Source organism: Lepus europaeus, chromosome 7 (genome assembly GCF_033115175.1).
Source record: "Lepus europaeus isolate LE1 chromosome 7, mLepTim1.pri, whole genome shotgun sequence".
Classification (NCBI taxonomy): Eukaryota; Metazoa; Chordata; class Mammalia; order Lagomorpha; family Leporidae; genus Lepus; species Lepus europaeus.
In genome coordinates, this window is record NC_084833.1 from 20,769,443 (window position 1) to 20,787,522 (window position 18,080).

Here is an 18,080-nt window from a genome sequence, read left to right on the forward strand (position 1 = left end):
GGAGACGGAAGGCCCTGGCAGCAGGAGCTGTGATACCTGAGGGAGGAGAGGATGGGTGGCCCCGCTCAAGAAGAGATCATCCACCTTCCTCGGCCCTTCTCTTCTGTTCAGGCCCTTGGGAACCTGAGAGACGCGCACGCGCATTGCTGGGGAAGGGGCTTTGTTCAGTCCACTGATTGACATGCTCCTCTCTTCCAGAAGCTTCCTCACGATATACCCAGAGATTGTGTTTTGCCAGGCATCTGGGCATCCCTTAGCCCAGTCAGGTTCACCATCACGGATATATTAGCAATAGTTAGAAAATGAGATTTGTGGCCGGCGCTGTGGCTTAACAGGCTAATCCTCCACCTTCTGCGCCAGCACACCGGGTTCTAGTCCCGGTTGGGGCGCTGGATTCTATCCCAGTTGCCCCTCTTCCAGGCCAGCTCTCTGCTGTGGCCCGGAAGTGCAGTGGAGGATGGCCCAAGTGCTTGGGCCCTGCACCCCATGGGAGACCAGGAGAAGCACCTGTCTCTTGGCTTCGGATCAGCACGATGCAGTGGCCATTGGAGGGTGAACCAATGGCAAAAGGAAGACTTTTTTCTCTGTCTCTCTCTCTCTCACTATCCACTCTGCCTGTCAAAAAAAAAAAAAAAAGAAAATGAAATTTGTAAGAAAAAGGCGTAATACACTTAGTAACAAATTTCAGAAAATGTGCGTGACTCGTATAGTGAAAACTATAAAATGCAGGAATTAAAGGATCTAAATAAATGAAGAGATCCCATGTGTGTGGATAGGAACATGTCGATTTTCCCCAACTTGATTTATTGATTCATTGCAATCTCTATAAAAATCCAAGCAGACTTTTGTGGAAACTGACACAAAGTTTATTTGGAGGGCCAGCACTGTGGCGTGGCAGGTAGGGCCACTGCCTGAAGTGCCGGCATCCCATATGGGGCCAGTTTGAGTCCCGGCTGCTCAACTTCCAATCCAGTTCTCTGCTATGGCCTGGGTCCTTGGGCCCCTGCACCTGCGTGGGAGGCCCAGGGGAAGTTCCTGGCTCCTGGCTTCGGATTGGCACAGCTGGCCATTGTGGTCATTCGGGAAGTGGGCCAATGGATAGAAAACCTCTCTCTCTCTCTCTCTCTCTTTGCCTCTCCCTCTCTATAATTCTCTCAAATAAATAAATAAATCTTTAAAAAAAAAAAAAAGCTTGTTTGGAAATCCAAAGGGCCTAGAAAAAAACAAAGCAATTCTGAAGAAGATCAACAGGGCTGGACGTCTCCCAGTGGGTGACAAGATTTACTATAAAGCCAAGTAACCAGGACACTGCATCATTGCATGACAACAGGCATACAGATCAACGAGACAGAGCAGGTGGTCCAGACACGGACTTGCACAGAGGAGGGGACTTCAACAAGTTGGTGGAAAATGGAATTAAAGCTTATTTTGATTCAAAAAATATTGAAATAAAATGCCTAAGGGCCGGCGCTATGGCACAGCAGGTTAAAGCCCTGGCCTGAAGCGCCGGCATCCCACATAGGTGCCGGTTCTAGTCCCAGCTGCTCCTCTTCTGATCCAGCTCTCTGCTATGGCTTGGGATAGCAGTGGAAGATGGCCCAGGTCCTTGGGCCCCTGCACCCACGTGGGAGACCCAGATGAAGCTCCTGGCTCCTGGCTTCCAGTTGACGAAGCTCTGGCCGTTGCGGCCATCTGGGGAGTGACCCAGTGGATGGAAGACCTCTCTGACTCTACCTCTTTCTGTAACACTTTCAAATAAATAAAATAAATCTTTTATTAAAATATGCAGTTTTTTCATGTAAGCATTCTCCATGGACTTTTGAAGAGTCCTCATTACCTGCCAGCTTGAATTTTGACAAGGAGAGGATCTCTTTTTGAATGATATTGGAACAACAGATATCCATGCGGGAGGAAACCTTGACCTTTGACACCTGATGTAAAAGTTAACTGAAACATGGACAGTAGACCTACATGTAAAAGCTGCAATGAGTACACTTGCACTTTTTTAAAGATTTATTTATTTATTTGAAAGAATTACACAGAGAGAGGAGGAGAGGCAGAGAGAGCGAGCGAGCAAGAGTGCGCTCTTCCATCCGCTGGTTCACTCCCCAGTTGGCCACAAAATCCAGAGCTGCGTCCATCCAAAGCCAGGGGCCAGGAGCTTCTTCCAGGTCTCCCACATGGGTGCAGAGGCTCAAGCACTTGAGCCATCTTCCAGTGCTTTCCCAGGCCATAGCAGAGAGCTGGATTGGAAGTGGAGCAGCCAGGATTCGAACCAGCGCCCATATGGGATGCCGGCACTGTAGGCGGCAGCTTTACCTGCTGCACCACAGCACTGGTCCCTCCAGCTTCTTTTAATGCAGAACCTGGGAAGTAGATGTTGTAGATTCCCGCCACCCACATGGAAGACCTGGCTTGCATTTCTAGCCCAGCCCTGGCAGCCCCAGTCATTAAGGGCATCTGGGGGGTGAACCAGTGAACAAGAGAATGTTTCTCCAAAAATTTACAGGAAAAATCTTAGAAATAAACATTAAAACCAGAAAAATTGATCCTTGGGGGAGTATGGGGACAAGAATTGGCTGGAAATGAGCAAAAAATTGTTTTCTTGAATGACTGAAATGTTCTTGATTAGGGTATGAGTTACCTGAGTATAAGTTTTTTAAGATTTATTTGAAAGTCAGAGTTACACAGAGGAGAGGCAGAGAAAGAGAGAGAGAGAGAGAGAGAGAGAGAGAGAGAGAGAGAGAGAGAGACAGGTCTTCCATCCGCTGGTTCATTCCCCAGTTGGCCACAACAGCCGGAGCTGCGCCAATCCGAAGCCAAGAGCTTCCTCTGGGTCTTCCCACATGGGTGCAGGGGCCCAAGGACTTGGGCCATCTTCTACTGCTTTCCCAGGCCACAGCAGAGAGCTGGATTGGAAGTGGAGCAGCTGGGTCTCAAACCAGTGCCCATATGAGATGCTGGCACTCCAGGTCAGGGTGTTAACCCACTATACCACAGCACTGGCCCCTGACTATAAGTTTTGAAACTTGAGTAGTACACTTATGATCTGTGCCTTCTATTGCATGAGGTATAACTTATTTTTTAAAGATTTGAAAGAGTTTACATAGAGAGACAGAGAGGTCTTCCATCTGCTGGTTCACTCCCCAAATGGCTGCAACTGCTGGAGCTGAGCCAAGGTGAAGCCAGGAGCAAGGAGCTTCTTCTGGGCCTTCCACATGGGTGCAGGGGCACAAGGACTTGGGCCATGCTCCGTTGATTTCCCGGGCACATTAGCAGGGAGATGAACTTGAGCTGGGACTCAAACCCATGCCCATATTGGAGCATATACAAAGGGTCTTCAAAAGTTCATGGAAAATGCATCTTAGGGAGAACCTATGCATGGATGTCAAAATTTTGTTTGCACCAAGAAAACCTCTAAATTCCATTTTTGCATGAACTTCCCTCATGTATATGCCTGTCAAAAAAAAAAAAAAAAACTGGCAGAGTGGATAGTGAGAGAGAGAGACAGAGAGAAAGGTCTTCCTTTTTGCCATTGGTTCACCCTCCAATGGCCGCTGCAGCCAGCGCATCTCGCTGATCTGAAGCCAGGAGCCAGGTGCTTCTCCTGGTCTCCCATATGGGTGCAGGGCCCAAGGACTTGGGCCATCCTCCACTGCCTTCCTGGGCCATAGCAGAGAGCTGGCCTGGAAGAGGGGCAACTGGTACAGAATCCGGTGCCCCGACTGGGACTAGAACCTGGTGTGCTGGTGCCGCAAGGCGGAGGATTAGCCTGTTAAGCCACGGCGCCAGCTTGTATATGCCAGTTCTGCTAACTTCTCCATTCAACAAAGCATGCACGAATACCCCCACGTGGGAACACTTTGGGATCATTTCACCATCTTAAAGAATTCCCAAAACGCCACACGTAAGCCTGAGGAGCATAGTCTTGTTTTTGCTATACCCTTTTGTTTTCCTATTATTTGAAGAGCAGAGAGACAGGAACACACAGATCTTCCATCTGCAAGTTCAGTTCCCAGATGCCAGGGCCAGGCCAGGCTAAAATCTGGAGCCCAGAACTCCGTGTTGATCTCCCACGTGGGTGGCAGGGACCCGAGTACTTGAGCCAGCACCTGCTGCCCCCCAGGGTGTGCATCAGCAGGAAGGAGGAATTGGAAGAACTGGGACTCGGATCCAAGCACTCAGAGAGGCGTGTGGGCCTCCCAGGTGATGTCTCAGCTGCTGGGCCAAACGCTTGCATTCTGAGAGCTTTTTAGTCCTCTACAAAGGTAACCCTCGCTCTGCCCATCCCACAGCTTCAGTGTAAGGGCGCTGCAGAGATGCGCAGGGCTGGGTGTGATTTGAACAGCTGAGAACACTCGAGATAGAAACAGAAGATCCCAGGTGCTAGGAACATAATGTTTATCTGTCCCCTAAAATTCAGGTATTGAAATCTTTACTCCCGAGGTGATGGTTTTAGGAAGGCAGGGCTTTGGGCAGGGGTGATTGGCTCCTGCAGGCAGAAGGAGACTCCTCAGCCCTCCTGCCCTGGGAGGGGACAGAGAACACACAGGCCATCCCCACACGTTGAATCTGCCAGGGCCATGACCTTGGACTTGAGCCAAGTCTGTTGTTAATGAGCTACCCAGTTTCTGGTATTCTATCAGAGCAGCACAAACAGGCCAAGACACTAAGTGTGAGACTGCACAGTCATGTTCAGGCCTTGTGGGAAGACAGAAGTGCAAAGAACTCTATTTGGAAAAACAAGTGCCTGCAGTTACACACACACACACACACACCCCACCACCACCACGGTGGGTGTGATCCTGTGAGAATTCTCTGGAATCTGGCAGCCAACGCATGGAAATTGTGTCCTTCACTAGGAACTGCTTCTTTCTACCTCTTCTCAACTGTCCTGACAGCAAACTTTATATATAACCTGCCTCAGAACTTAGAAGTCTCTCCCCCAAAGGCGTTCATGGAGAATGTAAGTAGGAAAACGTCCTGGAATTTTAGAGAATACAGAATTTATTAGATAGTCATTCTAAAAACTGAACCCATCTAAAATAGACATCCAGACAGCTCCCTTTATCCATCCAGGTGCCTGCAGGCCTTCCCATCCCAACCCCAATAAAAACACCGTTTTGTATATAAAATGGTTACCAAGACTAAAAAAGCCGCTAGGCTTCCAAAGCTGGCAGGTGCTCAGCTTGAGAAGGTTGATGGTGGGTCAGGTGAGACCGCTCCCAGAGGAGCCCACGTCTGCTCAGTCACAGCCACAGTCCAGTACCCCAGCCTTTGGGACCAGAGGCCGCTCTGACCACGGGCCCCCGGGGCAGGTGACCGAGGAGAGCCGTGGGCTGGGAAGCCGGCAGCCTACTCCCGCATGGCGTTCGCCAGCTGCTTTACTATCCAATCCTGCTTCTGCTCCTCCAGCACCTGACGGAACCGATGCATGGCTAGAGAGGGTCCAAATGGAGACAGAAATAAGGATCAGTGCATTTGCGGGTGGGCCCCTGGGGCTCACGGCTGCTCAGCAAGTCTTTTCCTTGGGATGCACATCCAAGTCCTGTCATATCCCTGATGGGTTTGCTTTTGAACTTATTGTCATATCAGCAGCCTGCCAGATGCTTCAATGTCTCATAGCAAACCCTGTGCTCTGGCTTTTGGCTTTGGCCTTGAGATTTTTGTTTGTCCCTAATGTCTTTCCATTCACCATTTTCCATAACTGCTCGTGAGAATGAACAATGCACTGCTACATTGCCAGGGGCCAGCATACTGTCAGACACGCAACAGGTAATTGTTACGTGAGCGTCATGCCCTCAGGTCAGAATCTGAGCTTTATAGTACGAAACTACAGGACTTCTATGGCCATCTACCGCTCTCACCAGCTAGACAGTCAGTCCCCAAGGTAAAAGCTGTCTTTTTAAAATGTTTGAGAAGCAAACAGACAGACCAGTCTCCTATTTACTGGTTCACTCCCCAAATGCATACCACAGTTGGGGCTAGGCCAGGCCAAAGCCAGGGGCCAGGAACTCAATTTGGGCCTCCCCCATGGGTGGCAGAGACCCAAGTATTTGAGCCACCACCTGTGCCTCCCGGGGTGTGCATCAGAAGGAGCCAGGACTCAGATCCAGGAACTCTGAGATGCAGGTGTCACAAGTGGCATCAATCTCTGTGCCAAATGCCCACTCCTGGAAGAGTGCTTCTTTGTTAGCATATGGGCCCAGCGCCTCACTCAATGGCGGGCACAGAACGGATACCCAAAAGGTATTGTGAATGAAAACGTAGGAACTCGAGGGATGTATCTGCTCCTGTTTCCAAAGCAGCATAGAGATGAAAATGGAAACCATATAGGAGGTCTGGCGTCCGGCCTACACAAAGCTGGTATGTGGGGCAGGAGAGGAGATGAAAGACACAGGAGGATTCAGGCACGGAGTGACAGAGCAGTGTCTGTAAGGAGGCCAGGGTTGGGGGGCCAGCGCCACTCACCCACTTGTAGCTCAGAAGGCCTCTCCGCAAAGGTGAGGCGGAACCAGCCAGGCTCCTCACACCTGAAGCTTTTGCCACGTGATAGCACCAGCTTGTTGTCTAGGAAGCGCCGATGGAGGGCCAGCTCTTCATCAAACGTGCATGGTTCCAGGTACTAGGGAGGGTGCAGGAGTGGAGCTGAGCCCAGGACCACAGGAGCTGAGCCCAGCAGGCCCACCCGGATCGCCTGTCCTCACTGCCAGAACTCACCGATTTCAAGCTGATCCAGACAGAGAGCCCAGAGCCACCCTTGAGAAAGGGGACCTCCAATGCCTTCAGCTCGTCCGTGATGTACTTGTGAGCGTCCCGGAGCCGGGAGCGATTAGCGGGCAGGTACACCTTGTCAATCCATTCTGGAGAGGTGGGAGAAGAGGGCCGCCACAGACCTCATGCCAGAGCTTTCAGGGGGTTCCTTCCCCAGTGCTCCCCGACTAGACTTCATGCAAGGAATTTCTATAACCGGGACAGACTCTGCCCAATGCCTGAGCTAGTGGCTTCCATCCAACACACTCACCCTCTTCTCCATGGCTCTGGGGGAGACATCAGGCTTCTCAATGGTCTAGCAGGGCCATCGAGTTTATACCCCCGAGACAAGGAGTCAGGGTACCCCTGGAGGGCTTGCTGCTAATGTTGTCAACTGGGCACATAGAACTCACTGCTCCTCTTGCCTCACACAAAGGGCTTGGAGGCACCTGGACTTGCCTGGAGATGTGCACAGCACTGGCAGTGTGACAGAACTTCTTGGAGGGATTCCGGAAGCTCTGGTGTCCAGGATATACCCCTTGGTCATCTAAATCGGGATCCTTGAGGATGGAGCCCACATATCGACATCTAAGCTTCCCAAGTGGTTAAGACACCACTTGGCGGGCCCACACCCCATATCAGAGTGTCTGAGCGAGCCCGTCTCCTCTTCTTATCCAGCTTCCTGATAGCGTGCTTCTCGGTAAGCAGCAGGGGACGGCTCAAGCCGTCTCTGCCACCCATGTGGGAAGCAGAGATTGGGTTCCAGGCTCTTGGCTCCGGCCTGGCCCAGCTTCAGCTGTTGTGTATATTGGGAATGAACCAGCAGATGAAAGATCTTTCTCTGTGTCCATTTCTCTGCATCCTTTTTTTAAAGGTTTGTTTATTTATTTAATTGAAAGAGTGAGAGAGTGAGACAGGCAAAGACAGAGAGATCTTTCACCTGCTGGGTTCACTTCCCAGATGGATTCAACGGCAAGGGCTAGGCCAGGCCAAAGCCAGGAACCTGGAACTCCATCTAGGTCTCCCTGGCAAGGGACACAAGTACTTAGGCTATTGTCTGTGACTTTCCCAGGCATGTTACCAGGGAAGTGGATTGGAAACAGAGCATCCAAGACTCAAACTTGTGCTCCAGTATGGAATGTCAACATTGCAAATGGAGGCTTAACCTGTTATACCACACCCTGGCCCACCTCTGTCTTTCAGATAAATAGTTTTGTGCTTTTTTTTTTTTTTTTTAAATATTTAAGCTCCCCAAGCAATTCCAAGGTGCACCCAAGGTTGAGACCCAGAGATCCATGGGCTAGGATCTGACTTCTGACAAATGTTGAGGAGCTTGGCACCATGTAGGGAAGCATCCTGTGGGCTTTACCTGATCCGTATTCTTCTCTACTCAAAGTCGAAAGCAAGTTGCTAATGATATCGCTCTTTCAGTACATCACAGCTATCATTTAACCTTCGGTCCTAGCTCGGTCCTAGCACAAGGAATTTTTAAAAGGGGGCCTCTTCCAGGCTTGGGCCATGGCATTAAAGGGGGGCAGTTTTGTCTGAGGTCAGCGTTCACTCGAGACCCAAGTGGAGAGGGGAATCGAGGTGCCATAGACCTCAGGACACCAACTCGTCTAAAGGACAGCTCTTCTTCAGCCTCCTGGGAAGATGACATTAAGTTCTAATAGAAGAATCAGGGTGTTCCTTTGTCACCTTTGCCTGAAGCAAGCAGGGTATTGGGGAGAGAAAACAGACATTCACGTCAAGGCCAGTTTCTGAAGCTCCTACTTGCAGGTCTTAGAGCAGGGCTGACTATTTCCTGGTAGAGTATGGCAATTTAAAGCCCATCCTGTGTTGTAGAACAAGACCTCCACTTTCTACCCATATTCCACTGCTCTATCTGAGCTGTGTCCTGCCCTCCTCCAAACTTCACATCCTGCAATGGTTAAACTTGTGGCATAAGATAAATTCAGTTGAGGGCACATCAGAAGCCCAAGCAAATCTAATGACTCCTGCTGGCCCTGAGGTCTGTCCAAGACGCTGGCCTGGGGCTGGAGCTCAGTACCTCTGTCTTGGAGCAGTCGGTATAGCTTGTACTGGGTGATGCCGGAGGTACCATGGAGGCAGCCAAAGGAGCACACAGCAGAGGCCACGCCCTTGCTGTGGGTGTACAGAGCCCCAAAGCGAAGGCCAGAGATGCCAAAATCCTAGAGGAAGAGGGGTAGAGGAGGCAACATGTGATTTGTCTGCCCTCTAGTCCCTTCTCCCTTTCCTTCAAGGATGCTAACCGGGGCTCACCTTACTAGTTCCCCAGATCACATGAGTCCTATTGGGGTCCGGCAAACTAGAGAATAAATGCAGAAGCCAAAGTTAGGGAGAAATAGCTGAAGGCTGGAGACTCGGGTGGGGTCTTTGAGCAGAAACGGGAAGATGGAATTGTGCTGCTTCCTAGAGAGCAAGGTCTACGGGTCCCAACGTTCAAGAAATGGCTGCTCCAGTTAAGCCAGGAAGTCAACCCAAGTCACCCCTGAAGAACTCATTGAATGATGTCTAGGACCCTCAGTCTGACTTGTGGTTCTCCTGCACCTCGTCCAAAGCTACCTTCTTGGCAGTTGGCTCTCCAGGTAAGGGCTACAGACCCTTTCTAATATTTATTTTTTCATTTGAGAGGCAGATATGGCGAGCACCCATCCCTAAATGTCCACAGTGGCTAGGACTGGGCCAGGCCAAAGTCAGGAGCTAGGAATGCAATCCAGGTCTCCCACTTGGGTGGCAGGAACCCAATTATTTGAAGCTTCACTTGGCAACTCTCAGGATTTATATTGTCAGGAAGCTGGAGCCAGGAGGGCAGCTGGGGATTAAACCCTGGTACTGCGATGTGGAACACGGGTGTTTTAACCTCTAGGCCAAATGCTCACCCCAAACCACCATTTCTAGGAAATGCTCAAATATATTCTTTTTAAAATTTTAATTTCATTGTATTTGAAAGACAGAAAGAGACACAGAGATCTATTTGCTGGTTCAGTCCTCAAATGTGCACAAGCAGCTAGGGCTAAGCCAAGGCCATGCCAGGAGTCCAGAATTTAATCCAGGTAACCCACGTGGGTGACAGGGACCCAAGTACCTGAGCCATCATCTGCCCCCTCCCGGGGTATGCATTAGCTGAACGCTGAACTGGAAGGGCAGGAGCTGGGACACGAACCAGGCATTCCAACACGGGAGGCAGTTGTCCCAAGCAGTGTCATAACCACGGTGTCCGATGTTCCCCCCTGACCTATTTCTTCCTGCTCACCTTTGTGAGGCTGTTCCTTCTGCCAAGATGCCCTTCCCTGGCCTCGCTGGACTCTCACCCCTGGAGCCAAATACTAAGCTTTTGAAATCTGCCCTGCTCTGTGCTTTTCCGGTGCTCTATAGGAACACCCTGGCTGGCTTTGGGACTTTATCTTAACCTTTGACGGTACACTTTCTACCTTGTCCTCGAGTAATCTTGTATACAAAATGGCATTTGCACTAGGGGACAGTTGGGAGGGAAGACGATGCTCTGCTTGTATCCACTCCCCACCTAACTCGGTTACTAGCAGACAGCAACATCCTACAAAGCAGGGACCTTGTGGTTCTCATTCCCAACTCTAGCTAAGCCAAACTCACCTTTTTAGGCTCAGAACACTGTGGAATGTGACAGATTCATCAAACACAGAGAACATGTAGCTCTCATCCACAATCACATGGAGGCGATTCCTGTATTGGGTGGAAGAGAGCGAGCGAGCGAGCAAGGCCTAGCTTGTCCACCCAATCTTAAGTTCACTTTATGGTCTTCTCTGGACAGAGATCAGAAACTCTGACTTCCCCAGCAGCCATGCAACCCTTCTAAGGTTGAGTTGATAGGCCACCAGGGACCCTGGAGCCTGGCTTGGGGGGTAACACAGACACACATGAGAACAACTTATTTAACCTTTCAACCACCAATGGGAGGCGGCTGGGTGCCCAAGACTTTCAGTCTGGCACCAAGTGTGCCTATACACATCACCTCACTGATTCTCCCAACAGTCCTCTCCACAGTTGTCTCCCTTTCACGGGTGAAAAACAAAGCAAAACAAAAAAAAAACCCGTAAGGCTCCAAGATGTGAAGGGAATTCCTTCCGTGAGCAGAGGCTGGAGCTGGGCTCTCCACCCAGCCGTGTTGAAGTCTTGCGCATCTTCCTCCCGTCCCCGTGTTCTGCCACTAAGAGTCTGGGTGAGTCAGGAGGCCAAGACACTGCTGTTTCTTCTGGAAGACAGAAGTTTGCCTGCCCCGACAGGGCTGCCTGAGGATTCTAGCGGCTAACTGAACGTTAGGGATCAACGTTCTGTAGGAGCACGCCCTGGTCCCACAAGACCTCAGGGTCTGTCTTCCTCGACACCTCAGCCCAAGGACCTTGGGAAATGGAGGCCAGAGGGAAGCCACAGAAGTATCAGCGGGTGAATGTCTGTACGTGGGCAAAAGCTAGCAAGGAAAGGACAAAACAAAACCACATGGATTGAAGTGGTAAACACGTGGGTACATTCCTTTTCAGTTCGTTGTACGAAGCTCTACAGTGTATGGTAAGGATATTTAGCTCTGGTTCTGAGGCAACCAGAAGTGATGGGAACCCTTTTAGGGATCCCGTATAGTCAAGCAGTCAGACTCTTACCTCTTTGCAAATTCCAGGTATTCCTGCAGCGAGTCCCGGGAGCAGACGTCACCCAGACAGTTCCGGGGGTTGATGAGCACGAGGCCTTTGACCCTTTTCCGCTAAAAAGATCCCAAACGCCACTGAGTGAATGCAAGGCCTTTCTATCAACCCCCCAGCCAGCCAAGCAGCCTTACGGGACAGGACATCTGGTAGGTGACGCCAAGGAGGCTCGGCAGGATCTCTAAGCAGCAAATAGCATCAGGTCCACAGAGGGGGAACAATGGGGTCTGGGGTGGCCACGGATGGGCCCCTACGGAGACATGCCCCTGGTCTCTGTCACTGTCTCTCCTGACTTGAGAGAGCCCACCAGAGCTTGGTGAACAACTTTTTTTTTTTTTTTAAGATTTATTTACTTGAAAGTCAGAGTTACACAGAGAAAGAAGGAGAGGCAGAGAGAGAGAGAGAGAGAGAGAGAGAGAGAGAGAGAGGTCCTCCATCTGCTGGTTCACTCCCCAGTTGGCTGCAATGGCCGGAGCTGGGCTGATCTGAAGCCAGGAGCCTGGAGTTCTGCCAGGTCTCCCACATGGGTGCAGGGGCTCATCTTCTGCTTTCCTGGGCCATAGCAGAGAGCTGGATCGGAAGTGGAGCAGCTGGGACTAGAACTGGCACCCATATGGGATGCCAGCACTGCAAGCAGCGGCTTTACCCGCTACTCCACAGCGTCAGCCCCGGTGAACAACTTGTGTGAGAGATTTGATATGCAACATCGTCCACCACCAGTAGTAGCCACCCTGAAAATAGTATTTCCCCCCTTACCTCCAGCCTAGCTTCTACCAGGGCTTGCTCCAACTTGTTCACAGTGAGCTGAAAAGGATGGGTGTTCTCCCCAGTGACCTGAAAGAGAAACACAACTGAGGAACGCCTACACAGAGAGTGCCTAGGCCTCTCGATTCCTTACTCCCACTAATCCAGACAAGCCTTCGCCTTCACCCCGGGCTGCCGGCACCACAAGCCTCGTGCACTCTTGTTTCTTCACCCCTCCCCCAGCATCACTCACAGGTGAAGAGAGGAAAGGTCCCACACCCCTTCTAAATGGCCCTAGACCCCCTCCTTGCCCAGGTGGGCCGAGCAGGGAAGAGCCCGCCCCCTTCTGACCTCACTCTCTAGGTGGACGGGAATCAGCTCAACTCTCGCGTACAGGTTGGAGCTAAAGACGAAGCCACCGAAGAAGGGGGTGGGGACCAGGAAGGCGTCTGGAAGCACAGGGAGACAGAGGTGTCAGTTCAGGTCCCCTCCAGCAGGATGCATTGGTCGTTAGACCAGCAGCAAAGCTGCCAACAGAAATGGTCAGTCTGGCAGTCCCTTCTCCCCAGGGATTCATGCTGCTGCGCTCAGCCATTCTTACAGACATCATCTGGGAACAGAACTCTAGTTTCTTCTTTGGGGGGGGGGGGGACAGTACTAGAGAAGAAAGGGGAAGAATATTGCTGTAAATGGCTCAGCACCCCAGGCCCGAGTCCGGCTAGAGAGAGGTCTTCCATCTGCTGGTTCATTCCCCAGATGGCTGCAACAGCCAGAGATGAGTTGATCCACAGCCAGGAGCCAGGAGCTTCCTCCAGGTCTCCCACGTGGGTGCAGGGGCCCAAGGACCTGGGCCATCTTCCACTGCTTTCCCAGGCCACAGCAGAGAGCTGGATCAGAAGTAGAGCAGCCCAGGACTCAAAACGGCGCCCATATGGGATGCCAGTGCTATAGGTCAGGGCTTTGACCTGCTATGCCACAGTGCCAGCCCCTTGGGCATTGTTAGGAGGGAGATAGAAAGCAGGCCTTTCAGCCTTAGTTGGTCCAAAATTCACTATAATTAGCCTTTTTTTGAGGAGGAAAGAAGTCTATATAGTCTAAGCCATTTACTAGGGCTTCCTGTATTGCCATTGGCCCCAAAGCCCAACTATCAGTATAAGGGGATGGCTTCCATTGCCACGGCTCCTGGAGTATACATCCTTGAAGACTGTTCTATGCTTCCCTTCTACAGTAAGTAGGGAATCTAAGTCCCTTGCTCCCTTAGAAATAACACAAATTTGTCCGAAGTATAGATGTCCTAGCACTTGGGGTAAAGGCCTTGTGTCAAGATACTCTCCCCCCCCCCCCAAGCCTGGTGCCTGTGTACTCCTGCCCAGATGCCAGTACTGTGCCGAGACGGAAAGCAGAGCCCATCTACTCACCCCCTGGATCACACAGAACCATGGCCAATGCAGAGAAGACGGAGCCGCAGCCATTGAGAATAACCACCTAACAATGCACAAGAAGCAGAAGTCACAAAACAATACCTGTGTAAGGTGTAGCCATGCTGCCTCCCTGGCCCAGAAGGGACAGCCACCAACAGCCTTTCAGCTGGGACCCACTGGCTTTTGCTCTACCCTGGCCCTCAAAGTCTCCATGGGTTCTCCCTAGATCCCCAGAAAACACAGTCTCCCAAGAATGCAGCCTACCACCAGGGTGGCAGGAAGGCTGCAGCCTGGGAAAGCACGGCCCACCACCAGGGTGGCAGGAGGCCAAGAAACTGACTCACATTTTCGGGATCAAGGGAAGACGGAGCCTGGCAGTAGTCGGTCAGGAAACAAGCCACTTCTTTCCGCAGGCTGTGGACAGACCCAAACACCCTGTGGTTCCCAGGCCTCCATCCTCATTCAGGGTCTACACTCCCATCTTCTTCAAAGGACAGAGTGTCCACATAAAAGGGGTCTTTGCCACCCAGTCTTGCTTCATTTTACAAGACTATCAGCTGAGGCTATCAATGCCCCAAGACCACACAGACGATAGGAGAGAGTCGGGACAAGGACATGGGCCTTTTACATTAGAGGACAGTGCTATTCCTACCATAGTAAGCTGCCTCTTGAGGAGCTTTAGCTCTAGGCATTTCCTAGAAGTTGTTACCCAAGGAAATAGGGAGGCAGCAGACCAAGAATTTGGCACTGCGAGTCCTCCCCTGGACAAGGATAGGTGCCCGTGGATGAGGAGACCCTCGGTCTCAGAGGTCACTTACAAGGGTTGCCCTCTCCAATCAGGATATTGCAGTAGGATGTCCTCAATGCGGTTCATGTCACTCCGGCACAACTGTGACAAACAGAGCATGAAGACAGCCAGCCCAAGAGGTCTACCTATTCCCCACTTATGCAAGAATGTCTGTCTACACGTACTCGGCCTCCTAGAAGAGGAGCAGGTGTACTTGCTACCTGCTCCTTAATGCATGAGGCTCCTTTCTTGACATACATTACTCAAGTGCTGTAGGCACATCACTGGGAAGTATTTGATAACCGCCCCAGTGTAGAGGCTCCACGGGCAGCCTATCTACCTTTACTTAGCCAGAGAATACCCCTAGACACACTCAGCATGGCGGGGAAGTTAGATGTACTGTTCTACAAGTATCTCTTCCCCCCTCTTTTCCTAAACTCTTGTGTCCCACTCTTCCGTCTACCACGTGCCAAGAAACATTCTAGGGGGATGGGGCTTGGTGGGTGAGGCTCAGCGCAGCCCAGTACACAACTCACCCTTTCAGTCAGCAGGTAGGTGCAGAGTTTGTTCTCACTGGTGCCAAGGTTAATGAAGCCCTGGAGAAGGAAGGAACCCGAGATTAGCCCTCTTGCCCCACCCTTTATGGACCCCTTCAAAGGTATCAGTAAGTACTCAGCTTGGCTTACTTCGGAGATCTCACTCCCCCACGAGGCTCTTTCAACCTGTGTTTCACAACTTGAAATGTTAGCAAACTTTCCATGAATCCAGTCTTAAAGCTTGCAAATTCCTCCCGTTTAGAGTCTCATAGATAATTAAAGGTTATATTATGTTTATCTACCAGTCATTGAGTTCTTACTATGTGCAAGACACAGGACAAAGTCTTTACATGAACTGTCAACTCCTGGGAAGAAGGTTCTGCGTGATCCCGAGTAAGAAATTCACAAGAGTTCAGTACCGTACGAGCTGTGTGACCTTTGGTGATGGGCAGAGATTCACCTGCTGGACCCCAGAATCCAGACCCCTTGACCACCACAGGCCCTACCTAGTACTCATCTCTGCCATTTCTCCTTACACATGGGGACCTCCAGGTTACTGAAGGAGATTCAGTATGGAGACAACGGACTCAGCTCCCAGAAAAGCAGATGGTCACTGGCCACACCTCACTTGGATGGGAACAGGAGGGAAGGCATGGCTTGTGCCATCCTCTGCCCTCTGGCTAGAGACCTGCTGTGGGCCTCCTTCACCGGGAACCATGTCACCATCACGCATGCCCCATCACATCACACATCCCTCCATGGCTATTCGTGCTTTTGCCATTGCACTCACTGTCCCTCCTCTCGTCATGGGCCTTCCTTCCCAATCACGCCAAGCCCTCGCCAGCTGAAAACTTCTATGCATGCTGCTGCCCCTTCCTGGGGGACTACCGCCACCCAGGCTTGGCTGGTTCAGTCTTTAAGACACCTGCCCAGACACGCGAAGTAGGCATCCTTTCAGCACGCTTGGACACATTATTAATGCTCGTTTCCCCACTAGTTGGCCACATTCACCATTATGCCAAGTTCCATAAGGAACTCATGTACCACTGTGACCAGAGTGACCAGCTCCTAGTGGCCAAGAGCTGGGATTTAGGTAGCACTCGTGGGGGTGAAGGGAATCTGCCTTCAGCTCGCCAACTTTCTGGTGCATGTCACCCGATTTCTGTGACTGTTCCCTTACCTTCAAGGAGGCACCATAGGATGTGAAGATTGAGAGGAACAGTACTGGGCACAGTACTGCCCAGCGACTCTTAGTGACCAGGGCCCTCAGGGATGCTCCCTGCCCCAGTCCTTACCAAGGTGTTCTCGACTTTGTGGTATTTGTCTCTCTGGTAGGCTTCGTAGTCCTGGAAGTGCAGGTGGTAAGAGACAGAGATTTCGGTTCCACGGCTGGAGAGGTCATGGCTGACAAGTGCGGCTTCTGAATCCCTCTGCTGGGGAACTGGCTGGTCAGCCTGAGATGACAGTACCCTCCGCTCACCCCTGTTAGCAGCCTGAGAATCCAGGACAGGGAGAGGCGGGCGGAGCCCCAGGCCACTCACGGCCTCAGCCCCTAGCAGGTTGACCATCTGGCACATCAGGTCATCAAGGAGGTCTTCCTGCTTGCAGATGGCTCCAGAGTGCCTCTGTTCCAACAACAACAGCCCCTGCATCTGCCAGGTCGTCAGCTGCGTAAAGTGCTCCTTCAGAGACTGCTGTAAGTGCCGGATCATCTCCAGAAGATCGGTGTAGACCCTCTGCTCTCTTAGGAGCTGGCTCCTTGTCTGGCCACGGGGGACAGTGGGGGTGTCTGGCCGGTGACTCATCCTCCAGGTATTTGTATTAGCCTCAGCAGGCCAGCTGGAACCTGCAGAGAGAGAAAGAGCATGTTCTACATCAGGGGAGACTCTCTCTGGCCCTAAGGTCCAGGCTCGACCAGGGACAGGTGTGATCTCAGCCTGGTCTACTCACTCCTCCCAGCCCATCCTTTGGTTAGCAGCTCAGTGGGGTTCAGGAATCATTCCTTCAAGGGCAATGCTTAAGTGGACCAAGCCCAGACACTAGAACCCTCTACTTTAGTGGCATTAGAATGGGTGCTGAAGAAGAGCCATGGGGACCACCTTAAGGAAAGGGAGAACTGAACAGGTAGAAACTGGGTTACTCATCTTGTGCCCCAGTGGAGGGGCCCCTGCTTTGTTGGGTCTTGAATTTAAAAAGGGATTCTGTTGCTTCAATACAATAACCAAAACACCAAGTAAATCATTTTTCTAAAAAAAAAAAGAGTCAATAAATTATTGCTTGAAGGCCAAAGCATCCAGCTTGTCACCCTGTTTTGTAGCTAAAGTTTTACTGGGAACATAGCAGTGTTCCTTTATGTATGTGTTGATCATGGCTGCTTTTACCATACAACGCAGAGTTGAATCGCTGGAAGAGAGACGATATGGCCCACATTGCCCGTCTGCTCTCTCATCTTCGACAGCCGGAGTTTGCTGAGCCTGCCCGAGAACAGCAGCCCTTCTTCACACCTGTTCACCTTCACCTTGGCCCTACCAGCTACCCGGTCTCTCCAGCCTCTCCTACCTCACATGCTTTCTGCAAATGCCTTCACACTACTAGCTGTCACAGCGGCCTTGGGCCTTATTGGTAGCTATCACCAGTAACCCTGGCCATCACTAGCAGCCTGCTTCTCAAACTTGAAACTCCATCAGGATCACCTGGAGGGCTTGTCAGGCCACAGATGGCAAAGCCTCACCCCTGGATTGGATTCTGGGGTGAAAACCTGAGAATCTTCATTTCTAGCAAGTTCCCAGGACAATACTTGGAGAACTTGAGACGATTCAGATAACTTCTTTCGGAAAAGTCAAAATATCAAGAAACATCTTTTTAAAGCCTCAAAGAATCAACTACAAAAATTAGATAGCAAGAACCCAGGAGGTAAGGAAAATGGCGGCAAACAGCTGCTTTTAATTAAGACAATCCTCATATCACCAGCTACCAAGACCCCCATCTTTTCCATACAAATCTAGACTTGCACCCCTTCCACCAATGCTAACATCCTCCCACATGTATAGAACCCTGTTGCTTCTTCGACAGGTTTATGACACCTGCACTGCAAAGCAGCAAAACACTCTGCCCAGCCGTTCCAAGCTATTTTCAACCTGCC

At 51.1% G+C, this 18,080-nt stretch overlaps 1 protein-coding gene across 1 annotated transcript; it reads right to left on the reverse strand.

The window, feature by feature from the left end:
• Nucleotides 1-5,355: 5,355 nt before the first annotated feature.
• ACCSL (1-aminocyclopropane-1-carboxylate synthase homolog (inactive) like) lies at nucleotides 5,356-16,778 on the reverse strand. Its single transcript, XM_062198026.1, has 14 exons — nucleotides 16,234-16,778; nucleotides 14,939-14,998; nucleotides 14,434-14,504; nucleotides 13,960-14,029; nucleotides 13,613-13,679; nucleotides 12,546-12,643; nucleotides 12,207-12,284; nucleotides 11,409-11,509; nucleotides 10,387-10,476; nucleotides 9,037-9,082; nucleotides 8,804-8,945; nucleotides 6,721-6,863; nucleotides 6,472-6,625; nucleotides 5,356-5,438 (listed from the first exon to the last, which is right to left on the reverse strand). The coding sequence occupies exons 1-14, from the start codon at nucleotides 16,741-16,743 to the stop codon at nucleotides 5,356-5,358; spliced, it is 1,713 nt and encodes a 570-aa protein (XP_062054010.1). The 5' UTR covers nucleotides 16,744-16,778.
• Nucleotides 16,779-18,080: the final 1,302 nt, after the last annotated feature.

Excerpts from the sequence above, each read along its gene's own strand:
- ACCSL (XM_062198026.1), bottom strand. The coding sequence starts at position 16,743 with ATGAGTCACCGGCCAGACACCCCCACTGTCCCCCGTGGCCAGACAAGG. Across the intron at positions 14,999-16,233 it reads ACAAAGTCGAGAACACCTTG|GGCTTCATTAACCTTGGCAC; the intron begins GTAAGGACTGGG and ends TTCCTTCTCCAG. Across the intron at positions 6,864-8,803 it reads CCGACTGCTCCAAGACAGAG|AATGGATTGACAAGGTGTAC; the intron begins GTACTGAGCTCC and ends CCACCTCTCCAG.